Source organism: Brienomyrus brachyistius, chromosome 9 (genome assembly GCF_023856365.1).
Source record: "Brienomyrus brachyistius isolate T26 chromosome 9, BBRACH_0.4, whole genome shotgun sequence".
Lineage (NCBI taxonomy): Eukaryota > Metazoa > Chordata > Actinopteri > Osteoglossiformes > Mormyridae > Brienomyrus > Brienomyrus brachyistius.
The window spans coordinates 1,161,114-1,186,384 of NC_064541.1; the positions used below are offsets into that span (position 1 = coordinate 1,161,114).

A 25,271-nucleotide genomic window follows, 5' to 3' on the forward strand; every position below is an offset into this window, starting at 1 on the left:
TCTGACTGACAATCTCCCCATGCCCTTATTATATGACCTTTCAAACGCTGCTGCCAGCGTTCCAGGGAATAAATCACTGTCCTACCCGGCTTTATGGCCATGTCTGTCTGCAGTGCACTTTTCGCTGTTTTATTTTTTTTGGGATCTAAAATGATCTGGAAGGAAAAAAGCCGCAATCTTGCAAAAATGGTATTTATTTTTGGATGCCATTGGAGGAGTTTGTTTCTCAAAAACAAGCAATTGCAAAAGAATTTTCCTTTGAAAAAAGATGATTGACTTAATTCTCAAATGCTGTCTAGCTGCAGAAATTTTCTCACACAATCCAATACAGCTGAATCAGTCACTGGAGGTACGTCAGGGTACTGATTCTTAAACACAATCATGCAGGTTTTCTGAAACCTAACAAATGCTCTTGTTGACTGGACACGTAGCCCCTGTCAGGACTGCAAGGTTCCTCTGATTGGGTTGATCAAGTAGAGGATGTATTTCTTTGCCACATCTATTGAATGGATCAAGTGGAAGATCATTTTGTCTTCACCCATTACATGAATGAATTGCATGACATTTGAAGTCTTTTCATAATATGAATAAGAAGTAGGAATTTAACCCCTCTGTCTGTTTTGAATCAGTTCCAGGATAATTTAGTCCTTCCTGCTCTTCTCAGTTTTCTTTTCTTTGCTTTATCCCCCCCACGCACATATCCAACGACACTTATTTGCTCTTCCTGTTCCGCTGTGAGCTGCAGCATTTCTGTCCCCTTTTCAGTCAGACAAAGTCCTTAGACACTGCCTCCACAAAGTTTGGGGCAGACATCAGGATGGAGATGGTGCAGATGATGTTGAAGACGCTGAAAGCCACCAAGCAGAGGCGGTCGATGACAGCGGCGGCAAATCTCCACTGGTCCACCACCACCTCGCTCTCGCTCTGCTCCCTGTAGCGGTCGGCCAAAAAGCGCACTTCCTCCAGGATAGCTTGGAGGCGGGGGTCCCCCATTGTGGGCGAGGACACCCCAAGGCAGCCAGTTGCTGCCCCCAGACCAAAGCTGCTGGAGATGGTGCTGGAGCAGCCCAAGGTGTCAAGGTTTGAGGCTGCAGTAGGGGGATTGCTGAACTGCGGAGGTATATGTGGAGGTGGACTGCTGGCCATGCTTCCAGAACCTCCTTTCCGCGTGACTGTGCCGATCCTCTGGGCCTGCTCGGTTAGCAGGGGGGGGTCGTCCAGGTTCTGGAAGCTGATGTAGAGCAGGTTGCCATTGTTGTTCGTACTGGACTGGCTGTGCAGGTGGGAGAGGGAATTATGGGCCTGGGGGAGGTTCTGGGTATGCATGGGGTGAAGGGAGGGGTCGGGGGGGTTGGGGATGCTCCTGCTCTGTGAACCGGAGGAGCAGCGCCGTAGGTTGGTGGCGCATGTGCGGCTGTTGGGGTTCCCACTGTCTCCTGGGCGCTTCATCCGCAAGAACCACGCAACCCACTGGAACAGGATCACTTGCACCTGGAACCAGAGAGGGACAGGGACACAATACAGATAGGTGTGCTGAGACACGGAAGACAGGCAGGAGGGAGAGGAATGATGGGAGGAAAAACAGAGATATAAACACAGCGGCAGCATGATACCGAGACAGCTACAGAGCCAGCACAGAGAAAGCCGCTGTGAGACAGTTTAAACCATTCATGCAGAAAGGCGTCAGCAGCTTATTCACACAACATGACACGCTTGGCCGTCGACCTCAAGGAGCCCATACTGTCCCACCCGTAAGGAGACGGCAGCGGCCGGCCGAGCAGCCAGGCGGCAAGCAGGGGCCCTACCCACTGAGGCATGTCCGTTCCGTTAGGGTCATGGTGGTGGTACTGCAGCACCACCACGGTCGCCACCACCGACATGCCCACAATCACCATGGTGCTGGCGAAGTACTGCCCTGCGAGGCCAAGGTGCAAAAGCTTATTAGTCAGTTACTCAAGAGAACTAAGCTGCCAGTAATATCGCTAGAATTTTTTTCCCAGACCTATCAGTGGTATGGAGTCTGAGGTGGCCGGCATGATCTCCGCAACAAGCAGCATGAACACGGTGAGAGAGAGAAGCACTGTAATTCCTACAGAGAAAGGGAGAGAAAGAGAGAGATAGGGGCATGTTTGAGTGGGGTCTCTGGGTGGGGCTCTAATCTCTGTACCCATAATCCTCCTTTCCTCCCGCTTTAGAAATGCTTATTCTGCTTGTCTGAGCAGCCAAAGTTTAATAAGACTGCAGAGGATGACGTGGCCAGGGATGATCAAAGCAGCGGGTGTAATTCACAGTGGCTGCAGATGTTAATGTGCCACACTGAACAGGCTGGCTTTTCACTGCCTTCTCTGCTGATATTCAACCCCAGCGCTCACATTTGTTATGCTCGAAGCAGCCCCCTGCATCCGCCATCACCTTCCTGCCTTGCAGCATCTGCAGGCCCTCCCCTTCCACTGCACGTTCTGCTTTATGTTCCCGCCGCCCACCTCTCTCACCCAAAGAGATCTTCTCCCCGGAGTTGGCCGGAAGCAGGAAGATGAGCAGGGTCATGGAGGACAGCAGCACACATGGGATCAGCAGGTTGAGGGCGTAGTACAGTGTGCGCCGCCGGATGGTTATGATGAACGTCACGTCAGGGTATGGCTCCTTGCAACAGTCGTAAAACACGACGTTCCGGTTACCTGGAACCCCTTCAGAGGGTGGAAAAAGGTATGGAGAACATGGCACGATTGTTCTTCCCGGTTAGTATTGATATTGAGGAAGAAAGAGTACGGAGTGGAGATTTTAAAAATTGATGAAGGGAAATCATTCCACTGTCTAACCACTTATCCTGGGGGAGGTTCTCCCCTGTTCATGTTCTGGCCAATAAGAGAAGCTGGGAGAGAGGGCCTTTAATCAGGAGGGGGTCCACGCTCACCAACTAGATCCCACTCCCCGTTCGCCATGTAGCCCGAAATGTCAGCCTCGTTCATCTGCAGGTCCAGCAGCCAGCCGTCAAAGGTCCAGGATCCAAACTTAAGCTCGCACCTCTGAATGTCAAATGGGAACCAGCGGACGTCCACGTTACAAGTGCTCATGAAGATTCCTGGGGGAGGGAGAGCAAGAGTGGGGGTAGAGTCACAGTCAGGGAATGCCCTGAGCCCTCTGAGACCAGGGCGGAGTTACTGTCAGGGATCTCCCCGGGCCAGCTGAGACCAGGGCGGAGTCACTGTCAGGGATCTCCCCGGGCCAGCTGAGACCAGGGTGGAGTCGATGACAGGGAACGGCCCAGGCCCTCAGAGATACAGCAAAATCCAGAACATGTGCGATTGCAATGAAAGAATCGCAACAAAAATGTTTGCAGAATCCAGGGGAGGCTGTGAAGGAGTCTTTTAAAAACAGTACTTATTTACCTACTTCCTGAAACAGCCATGCTACAAAAACTGAATGTATGGGGGGGGCTCAGTGCACAGCCAGCCCAGTCCCCACTGTAATGAGTCACCCTTGTCTCTTGTCTCCCTCTGGGTCTGTGTATTTTGGTGGTGACCCAGAGGGAGCGCGATCCAGCCCCAGCCATGAAAATCACCATTTTGCTTCCTTTTTTATCCTTGGATATAGCAGAGCTTCTGCCCTCCCTTTCTGAGGTACTTTTTTCTTCTTTCTCTTCCCATCCCTGGTTTCTTTCCAACCTGTTTGGAGAGCTTGCTTCACAATAAACTCCCTCGGTAGCCCAAGGAGATGCATCTTTCACTATAACATTCTTTATATTTTTATTCATTGATCCATCCATCTTCCAGATGTGTATCCTGGCCAGGGTTATAGGGCACTATTATTATCATTATTATATCCCATCCAGGGTGATAAATCCATTATTTGCCATTTGCACAAGCATGAGTACAGGTACACTGGAATTCTACTCTTCGCCTACCCCATCTTGTTCTCCATAGTTTGGGAGTCACATCACAGGGCCAGCCAATGTGCCTACGGACATGTGACCATTTTGATGTGGCCAGGGTTTGAAGTGGCAACCTTCTGATCCACAGGTATAGAGACTTAACCCCCTGTGCCTCTCTCCGCCCCTCTGCAGCTGAGGCCACCAAAAATAAAAATATCAGGGGCAGCCGTCATGGCAGTCCCCCACTACCAGAAATTATGCAGTTTAGATTCCCGCATTTGGGAATCTGCTGGGGTCAGCATAGTACAATGGTTGAACGTCACGCTGGGTGAGCCACCTTCATATCGTAGCGTCTCTCCTTTAAGAGAGATCCAGTTAAATCCGCTACTGCTACAGAAAATGACTGTTTCATAAAAGGCTTGACCATGCGTGTGTCATATTTAGAATGGCAATAACAAGCAAGGAGAAATGTCTTGACACATGTCCTCGCTCTGGTACAGTAGGTGGTCACCGCCCCCTTAGGAAGGGTGACAGAAGCAGGGAGGCTGGAGACCTACCAGGTGGCAGATACTGGCAGAAGCCGCTGGAGTTAACTAGCACATTAGTCTTGAAGGTGGAGTCAAACTTGTCGTCAGCACTGAGGGAAGAGAGCATGGAGAGGCAGGGAGGCATTAAGGGAGAAGGATCCAGAAGGCTGTGCCAAGGAGGATTTGCAGTGGGAATGATACCATGCAAGCATGCAGGAAAGCGCCCCCCTATGTTTGGTAAAGGGAGCTGCCACGGGCATAATGTGAGTTTCAGCGTAGCACTGAGGTCTTACCTGTTGTACAGAAGGATGTCAGGTGTCCACACCTGATCAGTGGTGAATCTCAGGTTCTTCACCCCAGGATATTCTGACTGGTTCCACTGGAGATAGTGGTCATACCAGTGCTGTGGAGCAGTCAGTTTAGAGTCATTTGTGAGAACCGTTCTGCTTATGGATGCCGTGTCTGAAGGAGCTTTTGCTCATTCTATCCCATTAATAGCCTCAGTTGTCCCCTACACATAACATGTCAATTGCATATGAGATCACAGAGTAAATGGATATTTAATGTCACTCAAAGCTTCACGCATAGTGAGGGGTATCTGTTTACCATCTGGAGCCACATATTGGTGGTGAGAACCTGATTCTTCTCATCCTGAAAAAAAGTGAAAACGGGTGGTTTCAGTAAAGGCTCTATCCCACGGCTCACGTCTACCCCACCCCCATAATAACTTTCAGAAATACTCTCATTCCATCTATTATGTTTACACTCCTGCTGGTGAGAGAGCGGAAACCGGACGGACAAATGAGGATTTGGCACGACAGTCTGACGGACACACAGACACAGGATTAGAGAGAGAGAAGCCAACTACCACATCCATAATCTGTATGAGGATCATGGACAGGTTGACGGTAATAGGGAGAGTATCATTTGCCACTGGCCTCTCCATGGGATTGTAGTCCTTCAGTAGCTCTTTCAACAAGTACCGCTGGTGTGGTCCCTGCAGTGACGCTGAGAGAGGGAGGCAGCGAGGGATGGAGAAAGAGAGGTGGAGCAGGGAGGGAGGAACAGAAAAATATAAGAGGTTAGAAATGGCAAGAGAGATCAAAAGGCTTAGGAATGGAAAACAATGGGAATTACAGAGAGGAAAGGACTACAACATAACTGATGAGCAATGGTGATAAACGGCAGGAGGTAGAGAACATTCCGGGAAAAGGTTCAGCAGGACTGACACTAACCACTTCATCAGCTCTTTAACTATCAAGATTGCAGTCTATAAAAGAATACAGTTTGTAACATTAATGTTAAAACCTGCATCACAAATGACAGTCCACTCCTGAATATTTCAGGGCATTGTTAGTCTGCCAGCACTGCAGTATGTCCGGTGTCCAGCCAATAAAAAAGCCATCAGCGGTCATGTTCAACAGTAAGCTGTCTGTTGTTGTTTGTTGATTGCTTGGATACAGGCACTGTGTGCGAGAAACCCAGGTTATGGAGGAGAGGTGGTTTCTAACGTATCACTGCCTCATCCGGGGACATTTTCTTTACTTCCACCGATAAAGCACAAGTTAACGCTAGTCCGGCAGCCACTCAGCTCTCACCGTACTCCGAATATCACACGTCAATTACATGTATGTCTGAATGTAGCCTGCAAGCATTCAGCATGTTGTTCATGCACCACTGTTCCTCATTTACTTCCCCTTCTCTACATCAGTGCTTATACCCTTTATGTTCCTCCATACCGAACAAAATGTGGATGAGAGGGTGAGTGCAAACAGGCGAACAAACATGGAGATAAACACTTACCTGGGACCAAAGCTAACAATCCAAACACACAGAAAAACAGATGAAGCATGTTCCTGTCACTGCTTGAACGGGGAGGGAGGAGATGAAGAGATATCGGGAGACCTCTTCACTGAGGCTCACTGAGGCACTGAAAGAGATTGACACGGGGACAACACGCTGCCTGAAGTGATGCACAGAGAGCCTGCTCAATTCTAAACATATAAGTAAGCCCTCTCCCTTGCTCTCTCTCCCTCTCTCTTTCTTTCTCTCCCTATCCCCCTCTCCCTCCCACTCTGTGTCGATGATTGCCAATGAGAAAAGAGGTGGGAGGTGGAGCCAGTGAACAGTGTGGGGTGGATTGAACAAGGGTGCAGAGGCAGGCATGTGGGTGTGTGTGTGTGTGTGTGCGAGCGGGTATACCTATCCTTATGGGGACACAATGTCCCCATAACGTGATAAATATCCATTTTTTTTCCCTTATGGGGACCGGTTTCATGGTCCCAATAAGGGAAAACTCTATTTTATAAAAATCGGTGACTGCTATGAAAAAGTTAAAAATGCAAAAACTCTTGAATTTTGCTTGGTTACTTATGGTTAAGGTTGTCATAGTTAGCGTTAGCATTTTTGCCATAGAAGTGAATGAGCAGCTCCCATAAGGACAGGTATACCCTATATTAGAGTGCGTGGGTGGGGGAGCACATGTTCATGCCCACAGCTTTGGTGCAGCTGAATCGTACGCTCCAGTCAAGAAAGCAAGCAGGGTTGTTTGTCATAGATTGAGGCAGATGTGTTGTGTTCTCACCCTTCACCACACACACATCCAAAGGATTTTCATTCTCAAAACTCCACAGGATTTTAAAATAATAATAAAAAAAAATTAAATTAAAAAAATTTAAAATTAACGATGACTGACAGTTTCCACACTTCAGTTAAAAATGCCACTGAGAACATCATTTCAATAACGTTTCATGGTGAAACAAAAATAATCAGCCGGAAAGTTTTTTTTTTCAAGCTACTCTCTACTGATTTTGTTCGTGCATTTTTCGGAACAACATATTCAATGCGAGGTCGTGGCAAATCTGAGTAAAATATGCACGCGCACAAACACCACAGCTGATTCAAACCCACAGCCCTGCGGCGCAGACCAACTATTCGGCAAGCTGCCTTGTAGCATTGCTTAGCTTATTCCCAATCTTTAATTCTCCTAATGTGTGTAAACTGTATTATGTTCCAATGCAGAAGGTGGTGTATATCATTATTATATATAGCATAAACCTACAAAACGCTTGGTATATATAGGAGAATTGAGTTTATTGCGTATATACAATTTCGTACCTATCCAGACATATAATATCACCCATGAGGTGAGATACACAGTTAGTGAATTATTAAGTTAGCCTCTTACCATGGGGTTAATGGCCAGTTACTTAAAGGCTATCATTTCCCTCAAGTAACTCGGCGGTTCCCTTGAAAACTATTCCAGTCTTATCTTAAACTGGAGCACACATTTACATTACAGTAAACGACGCAATTACCCACTGTTTTCGCACGCGGCTATCTAGACATATAACTTCGGGAAACCGATTTTTCCAAACGTTCTGAATTCCAGGCCATTACCATTTTTTTCCATGCCGTGGGTCCTAGTACTGTAATAACTTATCAAGCTGTAATCCTTCCAGGTGGCCTGCCACCTACTGGACAAACAAAATAACTACAGGGTTACAAGCAGGGGGCAGATAAATATGTTGGTCTTGATATTTCATAGGATTGTTTAAAAAATACGACGAGCTCCAGGTTGCACTATATTAGAGAAAGGAAAAGCTGTAAGAGGAGGCTGTGAAGAAATGCCGAAAATGGATGGCATACACACTTCAGTACGATTCTCAAGCCCGGTTATCTTTTTTCATAATATTGTTGTTCTAAGGGGATCACTAAAGTCAAAACGGAAGAATGTCGCTAAGGGATCTTACGAACATTAAATTAAATTGATTGGTAAATAAAGAAATGTTTTGTTACTAAAATATGATATCTCAAAAAATGAGGTTATTTCATGTGTGTTATATGGAGGAAAGCATTTCATGAATACACTGACATTAACAAACTGTGGCACCATCCTGTTGGTCGTACATAAACATACATCTCTGCGGAGCTCCACAGCCCTAATCTGCATACAGTGTAAACACTTGATTGCATATCGAATGTCAGACGGTATCCCCGTTGAACCAGGTAAGTGTAACATGAGATGCCTTCTACATTTATTGCACTGTATAGTACAGGGTTTCTTAATTAAACGTCTTAGAAAATAAAAGTAATGTCGGCTCTATATCCTACATATTAAAGACACCCAAAAACAATAACTACACATTTACAGTTATAATCTCTATTTTTATTTATCATCCGATAGGCGTCGAGTTTCCGGGGTTAAGTGGAACTACTCTGTGTGCGATCTTTGTGTCGGGCGAGCGCGTGAGAGCCGCGCGCAACCAGCCCGAGCGCTGTCGCGAGCTATTGATGTCATTGCGTGCATATTCCGTTGTGTCTCGCAGGACGACGGCATCGCAATCAGCACCGCAGCTCTAGCTGTACTGAGAAGAGCCACGGCTGCAACTGCAGGTAATCTAATGTTTTTTGAGTTTTACTTTATGCATTTTTTTGTAAATTGTGAAATTGTGCATGCAGTCGGAAAAGTGATGCAGCGAGAGATGATTGCTGATGCAGAGAGTACTGAAGTGTACCTTGCTGTTTCATGTCCTCAGCATACTTGTTTTTGTTTTCTAATAGTAACTAACCTCTAAGTCGTTTATGATAAAGCATTTTAAACGCGATCACATTTGCACAGTGTATTTTTGTTTCGGGACAAACTGTTGGCTTTTTTTGGGATGTAGTTCACATTGATCAGTCGTTAAATATGCAGATAAAGCACTGATCTCATTGAAAATTAGGAAATGAAGAGTATGTTTTCTCGTACAATATTGTGTAACAATGTTGTATAACAACAAGAAATCCGACTTATTTGGGAGTTTATCAATATTTATGTAAGTGTGCAATTTAATATGCTGGAATGAAAGGACGCGAAAGGAAGTTTAAAGTGGCTTCTAGATAGATGGTAACGTGGGCTCAGCCTGTCTGATGAAATCTGAATCTGCTTCAGAGGATTTAATCGCTAAATATTTAAATAGGCTAGTTAGTTAGGGAAAGGGATCTTACGCAAGTTAATTACCTTTTTCAATTAAGCCAGAAGAATCCCTCATCTGGTTGGTTTACACATAGCTCTGAATGACCTTTTAAGAAAAGCCGTCATTGTTGTTATTATTTTGTTAATTGCTTATATATTCATACGGGCCCTTGTTTGGTGAATGAATGGCGTTGTCGACCTAGTGAAAAAGGGTAGACATGCGATTCGACACTTATAAAACAGGTCATCCAGACTGGTTTACCAGTTCATTCTGGCGTTTTAAAGAATCTGTCGAAAAGCTCTGTGGACTGAACTCGATCACATTTGCGCCATTTGACATTTGTAAGCGTCTCAGATTTTAGTTCACATCTCACTGTGTTGCAGTTTATGCTGATTGACAAAGTTAAATGTGTTCTGTTGTTTTTGGTAGGATAATCAGGGCAAGATAAAAGAAGATGGACTTTCATTAATTTCACGTAGAGGAATTTCAGTGCTACAGCAACAGTTACAGACATGGTCAGACAATACATTTAACATAAGTGCACAGAATGAAATGACAAATGTATAAACATCCGGTAGTAAATATAAATATGAGCAACATCTCTTGGAATGTTGTTTTAGGCCAGTGGTTTTCCATCTTGGTGTGGCAAAAACCTTTGACTACTCGTCTTTATACCAACTGAATGTTTAATTAATTCTGTAGTAAGAACTGAATCACGGGGGCTAGAGGCCAGCCCATGCAGCAGAGGACAACCTGAACCGGAGGACGGTCCATTGAAGGTCACAGGCATACAGATGTTACGGGCAGCTTAAAAATGTCTATGGACTGCAGTAGGAAACATGTTTGACGGGGGACAGCATGAAAACGCCTCACAAGCAGATAAAGCATGTGAGGCAAATGTAGCCAGGTGTAACCCATTTCTCTGTAACGTCTGCAATATACAGCTTCTGTCTACTCTCTGTTAGAAGATGCAATGGCTGTGTAATTTTTTATAAAAAAAGAGGAAATATCGCGGTAAACAACTTAAACGACACACAAATTCCGGCATCCAGGAAACCCCAGGGCGATTATTTGAAACTAAAGCAGAGTTTTGACCTGAAATATGTTAACAGACCTTAGTTTAAGTAATTCCCTTTAAAATCCCACGGAGAAAATGTCATAGCCCAGCAAGCTAGCATATTGTTTTTATCTGATGCAATTGCAGTGTCATAAGGACGAGTCCGCGAGAAGCTTGATACTGGCTGGCGCCCTGCAGATCAGGGGCGCACGGCGTGACTTTCCCGGCTGACGGGAAGCAGACGCGTCTCTCCAGAACGGAAAGCGAAACTTAAACTGGCGTATCGACGTCCCAGTGACATAATCACGGGATGACCATCTGAACCTTTTCCTCTTTTACTCTAAAATAAGCCAGTGTAGCTCCTTATACACGTCCAAGCTACCTGACCGCACAAGATCTGGGCTAATCTCTAGGAATATAAGCGGCGTTTGCAGTTTTACTATTATTAGATCTTGATCAATTTGGCGCGGCCGATCGACGACAAAAGTTAAACAATACAAATTCTATAAAGAGATAGTTTGGTTGATTTTTATTTTCAGTGGTATTTTTGAAGACACCGGCATATTTCTGCAATAAATTAGACATATGCATATGTACTACAAGGAGCTGAACGCTTAGAAGAAACGCGAAAACTTATGGTTGTCTTCCTGGCAAAGAGCGCTATCGAAACTTCACGAGTGACATGCACGTGTTTAGTGTTATATTGCTAATATAGCTCAATTTTAAAAGGGGGCATTCAAGGCTGAGCAGGTACGTTTAATTGCATTAATATACCGTTGATAATTGCTTTTTACACCTCAGAATGATAAACGTTTAGTTTTCATCGTGGATTACTTGTGTGGCTGGTTCATTTTGGATTGCAGTACTGAATAGTGTGCTTGATTGTCGGTATATACTTATGCGTAGTTGTCATATATATTATACAGACACACACATACTGTGCGTCTGCGATTTAGTACGTATTTTCATTGCATCGTGCCCAAAATCAGCCCCGTCTGATGAAGGGGATATGCATGTTCTTAAAGCCGGGCTCAGTCGTACAGGAACTAAAGCTTATTTGTGTGGAGTTGTTATTTTGGCAGTCGGGTGCTCTTGTATTAGGGTCAGGTTGAGTCAGTGGCAACCGGTTTTTTTTCTCAGGGCAAAGACACTGTCTCCTCATATTAATGTTCTCAAGTAAGACGAGTCTCGTGTTTTGCATCCGTGATTTGCGGCGGCTTTCTGAGATTTATAATTTTTGCCTTTTAATCTGGTCTTTCATGACGTCTGTTTATTTGACCTCTAAAGATTTATGCATGAACAAGTGTTGTTTGCATGAGTAACTTTTTTCTATGCCTCTCATATATGTGGAGGATTCCTTAACATAATTACATGAAACACTTGGGTCTGAGAAATTTAACTCTTTGCAGTCCTTCTGTGGGTCTTTATTTATAGATGTGTAATTTTGTATGCAGTTTGTTTGCTGTTAGTGCATCTTTGTTCATGTGATCCCAACCATTTCATGGGCGAATCTGAGGTATAATCCAGACCTATTAACATACTGGTTGATTACAACGTTTTCCTCTTTGCTCTTTCACCCAGGTTCGTTTTACCCCTTCTCCTCTAAGTGTCTGAAAATGATCTCTCCCAGCCAGAAATAAAATGGTTTTGTCACAACAGATATGAATAATTCATTTAGGGCTCTTACTCACCGATCGTGTTCCAGCCATGTTAGAGACGGCGAGACTAAATAACTCTGACTGCCTGACATATGGGTGGCACCGCAACAAGGTTGTATGATAGTACAATTTGACTTTTTTTTTTTCTTCTCTCCTCCACAATCCTTTCTTTTCTTCTGGCATTTTTCCCCCCAGTCTATTCGTGCCCCTATTTTAACTGTCATCCATCTTATACCTCACTTCCCTCTTGCCAACTTGCTCCAAACCCTCATTTCAGGTACAGCACCGTATGCAGTGGCCACCTGTCTTGTTCCTACGGACGACCCGTCAATGACATAACTGCCATCTTGTATGTCCAGCTGGTACTGAGCCGGCGCCCTGCCCTTCCGCTGACTCTGACCCCTGCGATATGAGCAGAGGTAGAGGCGGCCCTTCCAAAGAGTATTACCAATTTGCCCCTCCCTACCTTCAGGGTAAACGTCAATACCGGTCTGGTTTTGCTGCGAGCGCCGGTCGTCCATGGGCAGCACGACTCCCCGATAATCCCTTTCGTGTTAACAGATTCCCGGGCCCCCCTACCCCGAGCACCGTCACCACCGATCCCCATCCTTTCTGGCCATCGGACCCTCCCCTCCCAAACCAGCCTCTGCCTAGCTCAGCTCCAAATGGAGTAGAAGGCCAAAATTTTCTGGACTTCCGTCAGCAGCAGATTCAGTTCTTGAGAGGTAATACATCAGAAGCTCCTCAGATTAGAACGTGTCTTCAAGGTGGGAGCCACTGTTCGGGTGCTTGGACTGAGGATAGAGGGGGAAGTGGGGGCGTCCTCACCCAGCGACAGACAGAGCACTTCAGAAACCACGCTAACGCTCCCAGGAAGAAAGAGGTCTACAACTACGGCGGCAGAGGACACGGCAGTTTTGGGAACTCTCCCTGCCACTCTGGCCCCAAAAGGCAAGTCAGTTGGAGTCAGCCAGCAAGGCCCCAAGCTTTAAACCATCAACAGAAAAGATACCAAAGTTTGAATTCTGAATATGGCAACTCCTTTTTCATAGACCAATTCCACAATTTGTCTCTGGAACAAGAAGGGCCTGGCAGGTACAACAATTTGGATCGATTGTCCCCAGGTCCGAGTAGCAGCATCTACTCTGGTAGTTTTCACTCTGCACCTACTTCAACTGCGAAAGCAACTCCACAGATCCAAGATCAGGTTCTCCAGGTCTTAACATTGTTAAGTCCAGGGGAGTCAGTTCAAGCTAAAGTTCTTGCCAAAAAATTCCGCTTGCCGAAAAAAGTAGTCAACCAGGCACTGTACGCACTGCTCCGGGCAAAGAAGGCGGAAAGGAAGGGTGACAATCCTCCCCTTTGGACTCTTTTCCAGGGGACTTCGGGTCAAAGGGCAAACGGGCATACTAGTGACAGCAGCCTAGCAATACCTGATCGGGGCAGTGTGGAAAAAGGGGAGCAGGAGAAAGAAGTTGAGGTCTCTTTTCAATCCAAAATTGAAAGAGATAGTGACCAAGCTGACGTGCCAAACCGGTATACCAACAGAGCCCCAGAACAAGAATCTGACTCCTCCTCGGACACATCTGATTTTGAGCGGGACCAACCTCTTACTACTAGTAAGACAGTGACCTCTGTCAATATGACGGACACCAAAGAACGAATTCTCCAGTACCTCTATGAATCGGCCAAGGCCAATGCACTCATGCTGGCAAAGAACCTTGGCTTCAAAAGCGCAAAGCAGGTCAACCCAACCCTGTATATACTGGAGCAGCAAGGTGACCTTTGTCGAGACTCGTCTGTTTCACCTCCCCTCTGGGAGCTGTCCAATCACAAGAGGGAGCGCATGGAGAGGCACAAGAAGGCCACGCAGGGAATCACTTTCGAAGGGTCATCTCTGTCGCTGGGGGCAATTCCAGCTGATCCAGTTCCTGGAGAAAGTGTAACGGGGATCGTAGCTGGATGTGTCAGTGGTGAGCTCACTCCTGCCAACCGTTCAACTTGTGAGCTGGTGCATTTTACAAGTTTAGAAACTAAGCACTGTGGGCTAGGTAACATGGTGTCACCTGGCCAAGCAAGTCAAGTACAAGAATCAGTAATGGCCAAACCAGTTCCAGACAGTCATTCTGTACCCATTCCAGAACTGGATACCATCCCTCATGAAAGTAGTAATCTGCCCTACTCTGGTGGCTATACCTCTACCCCCTTTTCCTGCCATCTTCCTTTCCGCTGTCAGGAAGACTCTAAGAATGGAGGTCTATCGCAGTGGATGTCTGATGATATTCCAGAGTTTCTTAATGCCATTCAGCCTGTGTCTGAGGGCACAGTGGCTGTGTCTGTTGCTGCAGCTCCCCAGTCCCTGGATTCTAGTCGCCTGCAGAAGCTTCTGGAGGTGCGCTCCAAAAATCCTGTGAGTGGGCTCATGGAGTTTTCCCAATATTTGGGTCAGAGCTGCGAGTTTTTACTTCTCGACCAATCTGGACCTTCACATGACCCAAGGTCAGTAAGACTCTGAATCCTAACTTGTATAGAGTTCACATTGCTTATCGGCAGCTGTCCTAAACCCTATTTCTTTCACATTTTTCTATTATACATCTGTGCATGCAAAGGTTCCGGATGCAGGTTATGCTGAATGGTCGCCGCTTTCCTGTGGCGGAGGCATCCAGCAAGAAGACGGCCAAGAAGGATGCGGCAGCTCTGACACTGAAGACCCTTCTGCGAGAGCTTGGATGGGAAGCCGAGGATGCTAAAGAGGAGGAAGAGGAGGAAGGGGAAGAGGGGGAGCAGGGGACCATGGCAGGCAGAGATATTGCCAATGACTCGACAATCGAGACCACTGTAAGTGCCTGGAGCCTCGAGGTAGGGTGGCCTGTTTGGGCAGCAGATGCCAATGGTGGGTTCCAGCACTGCTTTGAGAAGGGTGTCAAAGATATGTGTGTGTTGACATTGTAACTGTGCTACACATTAGTTTATATATAGGGTACAAAGCAGGCCTGGAAATGGGACATAAGCAACAAGGGAGAACAGAGGAACAGCATTTAAAGAATAGGGTTGCTCCCTTGTGCTTCTTGCCTAAAGGCATGTGGATGTAGTGGCATTACGGATGGGGAAAGTCTTTCATGCACTCATGTCGCAGCAAGAACAATGGTGAAAGGTAGCAAAGTAGAATTGGTTGGAAATGTACTTAACCTGGTAATCAGTGTTTAATTGTTTGAAGGATATAGACACACAGGATTTTATGCATTTATCTATAACTGACCTAGAAAATATAGGGGGGAGGGACAAGGATTCTTGAGACAAGCTGATGCCACATATTCAAATCAAAAGAAATGGTGGCTAAGTTTTAACACTGTGTGTGTAACTTCTTAGTGTCTTAATTTCTAAGTAATCGCCACGCTAGCATGAAATATCAGTCGGAGCTAACCAGGCATTCGGAAAATATCGATGGCTTAGTATTTGATCCTCCAGGGTTTGTTTCCCATGAAGATAGATGTGTGAAGAACGTTCAGTGTCTAGTTATCGATGACTCACAAATCAGCTGCTTGTTTTTAAATGAGCGACTATCGGCTTTCAGAACTTTTTGAGTCAGTCTTTCTGTTTTTTGTCTTGTCATCCATCATGTCTGTGCAGCTAAAGGGAGCTGTGTGTGTGTGTGTGTGTGTATGTGTGTGTGTGTGTCACAGTCCTTGTGTGTGAGCGTGCATGAAGGGCAGAGTAGCAGATTGTTTGATCCTGCTCTCCCCCCTTGCAGGGGCCTTGCTCTGGGGCCCCGCAGCAGCCGCTGGCACGCTCCCTCCCCGGCGGGAAGAACCCTGTGTCTATGCTGATGGAGTACAGCCAGCGCAGTGGATATCCCATCGAGTTCATAAACACAGGACAGGAGGGTCCTCCCCACGACCCACGGTAACTCCCCCCCTCCCCCCCATCATGGTTTGCTCTTACCGCGCAGCGACTGGCACTCTCTGTCTTATTCTGCCATTTCTCACACCTTCTCCTTGAAACCCACTGAACCTGTAAACCATAGGGATTTCATGCTGCTATTCTTATCGCAGCAAGACTGTGTCCTAAATGTAAGAGTCTGGGTCCAGCGTATGAAAATTCATAGGCCTCTCTCTCTTCATGCATTTACATATTTCTCTGTAGTCTTCCTGTGAGATGCCTGAGATTGTAGTTGCACTCCATCCATGGTGATTGGTTAGATTAGGCGGGGGGAGTTGCCTGCATTTATTTGAAGGTTGACATCCACTCAGGAGCACCACCTCCCCACTTATCTCCCATCCTCCCTCCCCCCGGCGCCCCCTGCAGGTTCATGTTCCGGGTGAAGGTGGGCCACCAGGTGTTTGCCGAAGCCTCAGCCCCCAGTAAGAAGTCAGCGCGGCAGCTGGCTGCCGAGGAGGCCGTCAAGGAGCTGTTGGTGGATGGCAAGCTGCCGCTTAGCAAGGTGATAGAAGAAGCCGCTGCACGCACTCACGTTCGATACACTCCCGGGATCTCTCCAAGGCATCATTCTACTCCGCCTGAACGTGGAGCCTGAACAGTCGCGAGGGAAAGCCAGTGTGAGGGGACCCCGGGTCAGCTCAGCTGCCGTGTAACGCTCTGAATATCGCGTGACGGTGCTGCACACCTGTAAACGAATCTGCTGTCTCGTGGGGTTTACCGGCCGGTCATCACAGATGCATTTCCTCTCTCCATTACCGTTGAAAGATGAGGGCAGCTCTGCTCCTCCCTGCTGATTTGGTCAGTTTGGCGTTCCTGAAATGTGACGATTTACTCTGCTAAAAACTTACCATGTGTAACATAACTGTGCTGGTAACGGAAATATGAAGAAACATATGTTGTACTAGATTAGCAATGATTCACAACCACCCCTGGGCATTTATAGGAAGCTTTCTCTCAGCAGTGATAAATCAGGGGATTTACCGATCTGCTAGAGGTCAAAAGGAAAGGTGGTAAAACTGAATGATATTTCTGTTGATGACACACACCTCGCCAAGCAAACCTGGAAGTAGGACAGTTCTTTGGTTGCACGATAAATGGGAAGTTAAGTTGAGTATAAATAAGGTGGAGGTGCGCTGGCCAGTCGCGATGCTAGCTTATTGCCAGTTAGCCAGTGAGGCTTTGGAACACAGTCTAGCGCTACTGAGAACTTTTCTGTTGCCTGGCAACCACCCTTCTTTGGCCTGGATTTTCTGGCTAGATGTAGATTGTATTTAATACATAGATGTATTTGATACATTCCTAGATATATCTGCATCAGAATGCTTTTTGGAGCGTATCCAATGTCCTTCGTTGTTTGGAATGTGCATTTTTCTGGAGGCGTCATGCGTGGTGACGCCTTGGTACGCTGTGAATATGCCGTTGATGGTTCTGGAAGAGCCTACTGATGTGTCTGCCATCTCTCCCAATGCATCTCAGCCCAGTTCCAACCGTCATGTCTCCCCTTCCTGTAGGGGCAGTGTTCCTCTCGCTGACCTCTGCCTCATTTGCTCACCTCGTTTTTGCGGACCGCTCTGAGCTCAGGTCCGTCTCTACTGCCTTCGTCTTCCCAGGGCCCACGGATATTCGCACTACTGTCCTCACAGCTGAGTTCCGGGGATGACGACTCAGGCCAGACCCCAGGGCCCTGCCTCACCCTGACAGCGGCCGAGGTGCAGGCAGCCCATGAGGCTGGGGTGGGTGACCTCATAAACCATCTCAACAACAACGCTGTATCGGGCCTGCTGGAGTATGCCCGTGCACGGGGCTTCGCTGCCGAAATCCACCTGGTGGGCCAGTCGGGTCCGGCCCACGACCCACGGTACCAAGCCGTGCGCTCCTGACATGCTGTCACGTGACACGGGCATCATCAGTACACTGCTCACTGCGTCTCATCCCCCTCCCCCCCAAGATTCACATACCAGGCGAAGCTGGGGGGGCGCTGGTTTCCGCCCGTCTGCGCCAGCAGCAAGAAGCAGGGCAAGCAGGAGGCGGCTGATGCGGCTCTTAGGGTACTAATCGGGGAAGCGGAAAAGGCGGCCCGCATGGGGGAGCTCATCGCCGAGGTACACGCCAACCCGCCTCCCTCACCTCCTCCCTGCTGTTTATAATGCTAACCTTTACCATGATCCCTTCCCCCAGCTTCCAGTGAGCGGCAGCACCCTCCATGACCAGATCGCCATGCTGAGTCATCAGCGCTTCAACGCGCTTACCGCTCGCATGCAGCACAGCCTCCTGGGCCGCAAGATCCTCGCCACCATCGTCATGAGGAAGGGGAGCAGCCTGGGTGTCGTGGTCAGCATGGGCACTGGTACGGGGGGGTCAGGGTGGGGGTGGGGCTAGCTTCATGATGATGTGTGGCATAAGAATTACGAGGTGAGAATGCATGTCCTCATCAGTGGGTATCACTCCCGTTTCCAGGCAACCGCTGCGTTAAAGGGGAAGAACTGAGCCTTAAAGGGGACACTGTTAATGACTGTCACGCAGAAATCATCTCCAGAAGAGGTTTCATTAGGTATGGTCACTTTTTTTTTTCTTTAACAATGATGCTGATCAGGGTGTGGTTCTGATACTCTTATGCAGGGGTGGCCGATCTTATCCAATAAAGGGCCACTGTGTGTGCAGGTTTTCACTGCAACACCCTAATTAGATTGCTAAATAGAGTTCTAACGCCTGGGTTTGAACAACTGACCTGAAGGTTATTCCAAAAACCTGCGTACACACTGGCCCTTTGCAGATAAGATTCCCTTCCCCTACTCTTATGAAAGGGCTCAGAAGACTGTCTTTATACGGAGGATTTGGTATAACCCCAACATTTATTGCCTTAGTGCAGTGACTGCTTTTAGTCATGGGAGCGTCGTAATTTCTTGCTTCTCGCAGTTCGTACCTGAAGGTGCTTTCAAGTTTTAATATCTTCATTTTCATTTTTCTCTCAGCAGTGGGCTGGAATCAGTAGGGTCATTTCCACTGACAGCCCGCAGCCATGCCGAAATAGCACGTCTGTGTTCTTTGTTGGGGGTAAATCGGACGAGGCTCTCATTCCCAAGACATGCTGGAATAGAAAATTCCCTGTCTTATAAGGGATTTTACTGCTCAGGCTGGGGGGTTTAACGTTAAACGTTTACTCTAATGTATGCATGGTGTGTGATGTAGATAACAATTTAATGCTAAGTAAAAGTACATGTGCAGATTAATTGCTCAGGGTATTTCCGTTTCGGGTGAGTTATTTACATTTTTTAATTTGCGTGAGTGCTCCTTTAAAAGCCGGGGATTTGTGTGTATCGTAAAGATGATATACGCACACCTGCCCAGGATAACGTGCTGCTGATTCATTTTCGCCAGGAAGAATCACATCTGCGCGATCGGTGTGTTATTCATGAAGTTCCGGAAAGGCCCGGATCACAGAGCGTGTCACTTTCTGTCTGCCCACCCCCACCCCCCAGGTTCCTGTACAGCGAGCTGATGAAACAGGACTGTGGCTCTCAGGAGAGCATATTTGAGTCTGCAGAGGACGGCAAGCTCCGTGTCAAGCCTGAGGTGACCTTTCACCTTTACATCAGGTTGGCGCCCTCCGGCCTTTGTCAACCCCCCCCCCCCCCCCCCCCCATAAGTATATATGTATTTAAACAACGTCCCCTCTGCCCCTCCAGCACCGCCCCGTGTGGTGACGGCGCCCTCTTTGACAAGTCCTGCAGTGAGACGGCTGAGAATGCAGAGGACGGGCACAAGCCTCTTTTTGAGAATGTGAAGCAGGGGAAACTGCGCACCAAGGTGGAGAACGGTGAGGCATGTGCACAGGGGTACGGGCCACGGGTGGGGCTCTGAGGGGCCACGGGTGGGGCTCTGAGGGGCCTGCGGGTGGGGCTCTGAGGGGCCTGCGGGTGGGGCTCTGAGGGGCCTGCGGGTGGGGCTCTGAGGGGCCACGGGTGGCAGCATCTAACATCACAAGGGAAACCCCCCCCCATTGTGATTCTGATGGTAATGAGCTGCTGGTTCATCTCCTGCCAGCCATCACCCAGTACTTAGACCTGCTCTGCTGTGTTTTGGCAGCAGCTTTCTGGTGGAAGAGCAGTGTGCTCTGCAGTGAAACCCCCACTGGTGCGTCCCCGCCAACATGGAACATGTCAGGGTTATGAAGGTGTCCATGAATCAGACGCTGTCAGAATGCGCATCTGCAAAAGTGGTGTTTGTGTCGGCTCCGAGCCCGAGCCCGTGCCTTGGTTGGGGGGGGGGGCAGGTCATGGGTTCTGGCTACCGTGGGGCTTCCAAGCCAGCCCTCCTCCCCCCCACCCCCCACCCCGCTGCTGTCAGCAAATTGCAGTGCCAGCAACCATTAGCTTTTTAAGCACCTTCACCCTCCCACCAGGAGAGGGCACCATTCCTGTGGAATCCAGCGACATTGTGCCCACGTGGGACGGCATCCAGCACGGGGAGCGGCTGCGCACCATGAGCTGCAGTGACAAGATTCTCCGCTGGAATGTGCTGGGCCTGCAGGGGGCTCTGCTCAGCCACTTCCTGCACCCAGTTTACCTCCGCTCCATTACTCTGGGTGAGAGCTCTGTGACGGTGTCTTGCTGCACACTAGGATGAGACCTTGTTTATTTTAAAATATTTCATTACTAACTCTAACTTCTGTATTTGTGCTTCCGCCTGTACCTCTTCAGAGCCTTAAAATGATTATTATTATTCGCAGTCATATTATACTTGGGTTTCAAAGTACTTTTTTGTGTTTGTAGGAGAAGAGGGTTTATCCCTTCATGAATGTCAAGGTAACCTGAAAGGGGTGCTGCCCTCATCTGAGATGAACCTGCTGTCTGTTTGCATGCAGGATACCTGTACAGCCATGGCCACCTGACGCGGGCCGTCTGCTGCCGATTGGCCAGAGATGGGCCAGACTTCGCAAAGAATCTCCCCCCTAGCTTTACGCTGAACCACCCGGAGGTACCTGCATGCCTATGTCCCAGCTGTCCCACCTGGGATCAGTCGCTCTCATTGGGGTCCCATCCGTATGCCGCAGCCGGTCCCAGTCCAACATAACCACATCCCACCCATCCCTGACCTCCAGGTCGGCCGGGTCAGCGTGTACGATTCCTCGCGGCACACGGGCAAAACCAAGGAGTCCAGCATCAACTGGAGCCAGCCGGACCAGGCCAGTGTGGAGGTGCTGGATGGGACCAAGGGCAAAGTGGATGGGTTAGTGGTCAGCACTCCCGGCTGTGTTGTTTGCCCACCCGGCCCGCACAGTGTTCCTGACATTCCTCTCCTCCACAGCCTCACGCTAGAAGTGTCCCGCGTCTCCAAGTCCAACATGTTCCGCCTATTCCACGCCCTGTGCCACCAGAAGGGGCATTCGGACCTGTTGGCACTCCCCTCCTATGCTCACGCCAAGATGGCCGCCAGGTCTTTCCAGGAAGCCAAGGCCCAGTTCTTCCAGGCGCTAAACGGGCATGGTTACGGGACCTGGATCTGCAAACCCCTGGAGGAGAAGAGCTTTGATGCCGGGTCGGGCGTGAGTGGCGGCATCGGCGGCGAATAGGGCAGAGGGCGGAGCTTAGGAGGGCGAACGACGTGGGACGGGGATTGGTGAGGGGTGGGAGGGATGTAAAACAGTCTCGGTACCAGAGGGAGGCGCCGTTGGGTAAGCGAGTGGCCTGTGGGGACGGGAACTTCTGAAACGCTGACGCAGACTTGTGCTGTATTCGCACATCGATCACTTACTAACACTTTAATGGAATTAGTACATGCACACGTACAAGCCATGGCTGCTTCCCTTCTCAGTGGTCACATGATTTAATGGGGTGGAGGGGGGCGGAGCACTTGATTTCATTGTAATTGCTCCTGGAGTGAAGCCGGCCTCCAGCTCTCCTCTGAATTATTACCGTGCGCGTGATGTCTGTGTGCCCCACCCCCCCCCCCCCCCCCCAAATTCCCAGTGCTCCCAGTGTGCAGAAGTGTGGCGTAGTCAGAGCCAGCCAGCTTCAAGTGGGCATCAAAATTCTCGAGTCAGCTGCCTCTGCTCTGATTCGCTGGCCTGTATCATACATACTGTACATACAGATATATGTGCACACAGATGTATATGTAACTCATCTGTCTATATATAGATTTGTGTGTATGTATATATGTATATATTTTATGTATATATCTTGTAGCCCTCCCTTCTCAAAGTGGGTTTGATTTTACTTAATTTCTCTTGATACTTAAAGACATGTTGCTGATCTCTCCAGGGACTGTTTTTCTTTTAACTGGTGTCCAGTGGTCACGTGATCGCTGACACATCCTGCCACGCATACACACACACTCACACACACGCCCTTGTCTCTGAATCCTCACCTGATACACTGCCGGGTGCTCTGTGATTTTTTTTTTTTTTTTTTTTTTCTTTCATCCTCAGTTGATTCCAGTAGATCTCCATCAACCCACTTGTTACTGTAAACTGGAACACAGTAGGAAATGCTACATTAAAAAAAAAAAAAAACGTTTTACAAGGCCATTGTTTAAAAAAAGCACGTAATGGGGGTGTATTCCTTAACTCTGTATTTTTAGAGAAGGTCTTTACTGAGTGGGAGTGCCTTTTTGTTTATTGCATTGTTACTGACATTAGAATTCTAAGTAAATCGTGTGTGCATATGTGTGGGCGTGTCTGTGTGTGCATACGGGTGCTTGTGTGTGTGCACGTATGTGTGTGTGTGCAGGTGTACATGTGTCTGTGCAAGCACGCAAGTGTTTGTGCGTGTGTGGCTGTGCATGCGGACGTACATACATGTGTGTGTGCGGGCATGTATGCATGTCTGTGCCAACGTGCATGTGCATGCGCGTGTGTGTTTGTGCGTGCCAGTGTGTGTGGGTGCACTCAGCAGGAATCGGTCAGATTTGACCTTCCCATTTCTGATTCCATCACATGAGTCTTCACTTGAAAAAGCATTTATTTCTAGACCGGTATGCTCACATAGTTGAGTGTATGTGTTGTTCTTAGGGTGATTACACTGCTGATTTCATGCTCAACAAACACCTTAGTCAATAGGCGGCACTGGTGGTGGTGTTCATTTTCCTGACCTTGTCAGGTATACTGTTATACTTTAGTAATGTTAAGCAAGAACATTTCCAGAAGTAATCATCTCCAAATAATAATAAATCTGATCAAATGCTATATGTTTCTGTGTAGCTCATAGATCCATGTTATATATAAACATAATCATAGTGTGCAGTCTTGCATTTTTCTTTTTTATTTTTTTTAATTGCACATTTTGTCTATGTTCATTATTTTGAGACTAAAACTTTGAACTTAGTTCTGTTCATTAAAGAGAAGTACTCAAACAATTGCATTTTAACCGGTGTGCTTATTTAGGAGGCTTCCAGAACCTAATACTTCAATCTTCTTAATGAACATGTGTGTCTACCTGTTTCTGTCTGTGTTTATATCAGTGTTTCCCATTTTTTTTGTAGATGAGATGTATTTTGTATGTTTGGGTGCAATGCACTTCTGGAGGTCTAACACCAGGTGGCAGCAAACCAATGCACCCCAGTGGTAGCAAATAGGTTATGCCTGTCAGTCATGTAAAAAAATGTATATGTTTGTGTTCCTGCAGGTGATGATAAATGTTTCTTTTTTTAAGTCATCTGTTGGGACAATGTGGCTCAGATGAAGAGTTACCAGGGGTGGCAGCGTGGATGTGCAGAGGAACTGAAGAGAGAAGTGAAAAATGTAGGAAGGCAGAGCTGCTGAGCAGCATAAAGTGGACATCGGTGGCTGAGAGTGTGGGGCTGTCGGCCTGCAAGGTGATGAGTGATAGAACGCACATGCAAATAAGGATGGTGATTTCTGCTGATGTCACTCACCAGGGAGCTACATAACCTTCCTGTCACTCCAGGCTGTTCGTCTCTGCCTCCTTTCCTCGACTTTAAGATCCCCTAGGGTATTTCCCTGAGCTAACTGTATCACTGATATAAAGATGGGGGGGGGGGGGGGGGGGGGGTACTAGTATTAGTCATCGTGTAACCAAGTGATACCACAACGTCACTATTCTGCCAGCGACCTTCTAGTCACGTACATGGAGGCTTAGCCTGAGGTGCCCCATGCTGCCCCCAATTTCATCGTGTGCTTTCTCCCTCTCATTGGCTCTCATCAGTAAGATGTCTGCATCCCTTCAGCTCATAAACAGAAGATTATGAACGGTACTGTCATGCCACAGGATGCCAGGCATAGGAGACCAGGAAAAATTGTGTTTCTTGGAGCTTGTCAGAGATCTCCACAGTATTGTCATTATGTTTTATCTGATCTATTTATCTAATGGACCCTCCTGTTTATCCTTGCAACCCATTATCCAATACTGGGTCATGGCAGACTCTGGAGGTGATTGGGAGGGCACCCTGGACGGGATCCAAGTCTGTCACTGTGTAAACATAAACTCACACAAACCCCTAACTGGCAACTTAGAGATGCCAGTTTGCTTATTTGCCTGTCTATGACCCAAAGAGAGCAGAACCCCTACTCAATCCGATTATATTTTAACCAGTATCAAAAATAAACCTAGATGCTGTCGGAACAACAACAATGTATTGTTTGGCTAGTCCCATCCCCCCATCTAATCCATGCTCCTCCCACATCCCCAACCTCTACAGTCTCTCGCTCCACTACACACATTCCCCACCTCTCAAGAAAAATCTTTATTAAAAGCCCAACTTTGTGTGACTTGTCTCAGTGTAATCAGGTTCACCAGATCTGCATCTGAGGCTGCCCTTCCCTTTGTTACCACTGTGGTGCTGCTTTTGTGAGATTTGTTTAGAAATGTAATCACCTTAACTATGTGTCTGCAAAGTTTTAAAGAGATCCATCGCATACTTTTTGAGTTATCACAGTAACAGTATAAGTATCTGGGGCAGGGATGTTGGCAGACCAGTCCCAAAACCACATGTATGCCTGTCTGGAGAGTACAATTTAAATTCCAGTAGTTAAATTCCAGAACAGTTACCTGACAGAAAAAGTAAACCAAACTGAAAGGCAACTAAGAACGATGACAGGAGAGGTACGTACAGCCCTTGGTGGATGAGGGCGCTACAGGAGCAGGACCTGTGGAAAATGAGGCCTTTCATCATGTGACACAACACTCCTGCCACTCTGGGTCTGTGATTAACAACATCTTATTAGCAGCTTATTGTTTTTCTGAGGCATGATTGTCGAAGCTATTGCTGTTCCAGCTTATTGGACAAAATACCCACGATGGC

The 25,271-nt window shown here is 47.6% G+C and overlaps 2 protein-coding genes and 1 non-coding gene across 4 annotated transcripts; 1 reads left to right on the forward strand and 2 right to left on the reverse strand.

The window, feature by feature from the left end:
* Positions 1 to 178: 178 nt before the first annotated feature.
* On the reverse strand, positions 179 to 6,496 carry LOC125749467 (neuronal acetylcholine receptor subunit alpha-7-like). Of its 2 annotated transcripts, none has more exons than XM_049026749.1 (10): positions 6,202 to 6,496; positions 5,267 to 5,406; positions 5,005 to 5,049; positions 4,692 to 4,801; positions 4,429 to 4,508; positions 2,915 to 3,082; positions 2,493 to 2,687; positions 2,003 to 2,089; positions 1,806 to 1,915; positions 179 to 1,491 (listed from the first exon to the last, which is right to left on the reverse strand). In XM_049026749.1, the coding sequence occupies exons 1-10, from the start codon at positions 6,248 to 6,250 to the stop codon at positions 766 to 768; spliced, it is 1,710 nt and encodes a 569-aa protein (XP_048882706.1). In that variant the 5' UTR covers positions 6,251 to 6,496; the 3' UTR covers positions 179 to 765. The 2 variants fall into 2 exon arrangements, with proteins under 2 accessions (XP_048882706.1, XP_048882707.1); XM_049026750.1 differs by having other exon boundaries at positions 5,337 to 5,406; positions 6,202 to 6,267.
* Positions 4,089 to 4,244, reverse strand: LOC125749954 (U1 spliceosomal RNA). The gene has a single exon (XR_007400233.1). It is a non-coding gene; the product is annotated as a U1 spliceosomal RNA (small nuclear RNA).
* A 3,216-nt stretch (positions 6,497 to 9,712) lies between the features above and the next one.
* adar (adenosine deaminase RNA specific) lies at positions 9,713 to 23,366 on the forward strand. Its single transcript, XM_049025599.1, has 14 exons — positions 9,713 to 14,570; positions 14,681 to 14,909; positions 15,823 to 15,974; positions 16,377 to 16,512; positions 17,621 to 17,868; positions 17,959 to 18,112; positions 18,189 to 18,357; positions 18,468 to 18,561; positions 19,490 to 19,606; positions 19,697 to 19,827; positions 20,413 to 20,595; positions 20,875 to 20,987; positions 21,112 to 21,239; positions 21,318 to 23,366. Exons 1-14 carry the CDS (start codon positions 12,481 to 12,483, stop codon positions 21,580 to 21,582), a joined length of 4,209 nt encoding a protein of 1,402 aa, XP_048881556.1. The 5' UTR covers positions 9,713 to 12,480; the 3' UTR covers positions 21,583 to 23,366.
* The last annotated feature ends 1,905 nt before the right edge of the window (positions 23,367 to 25,271 follow it).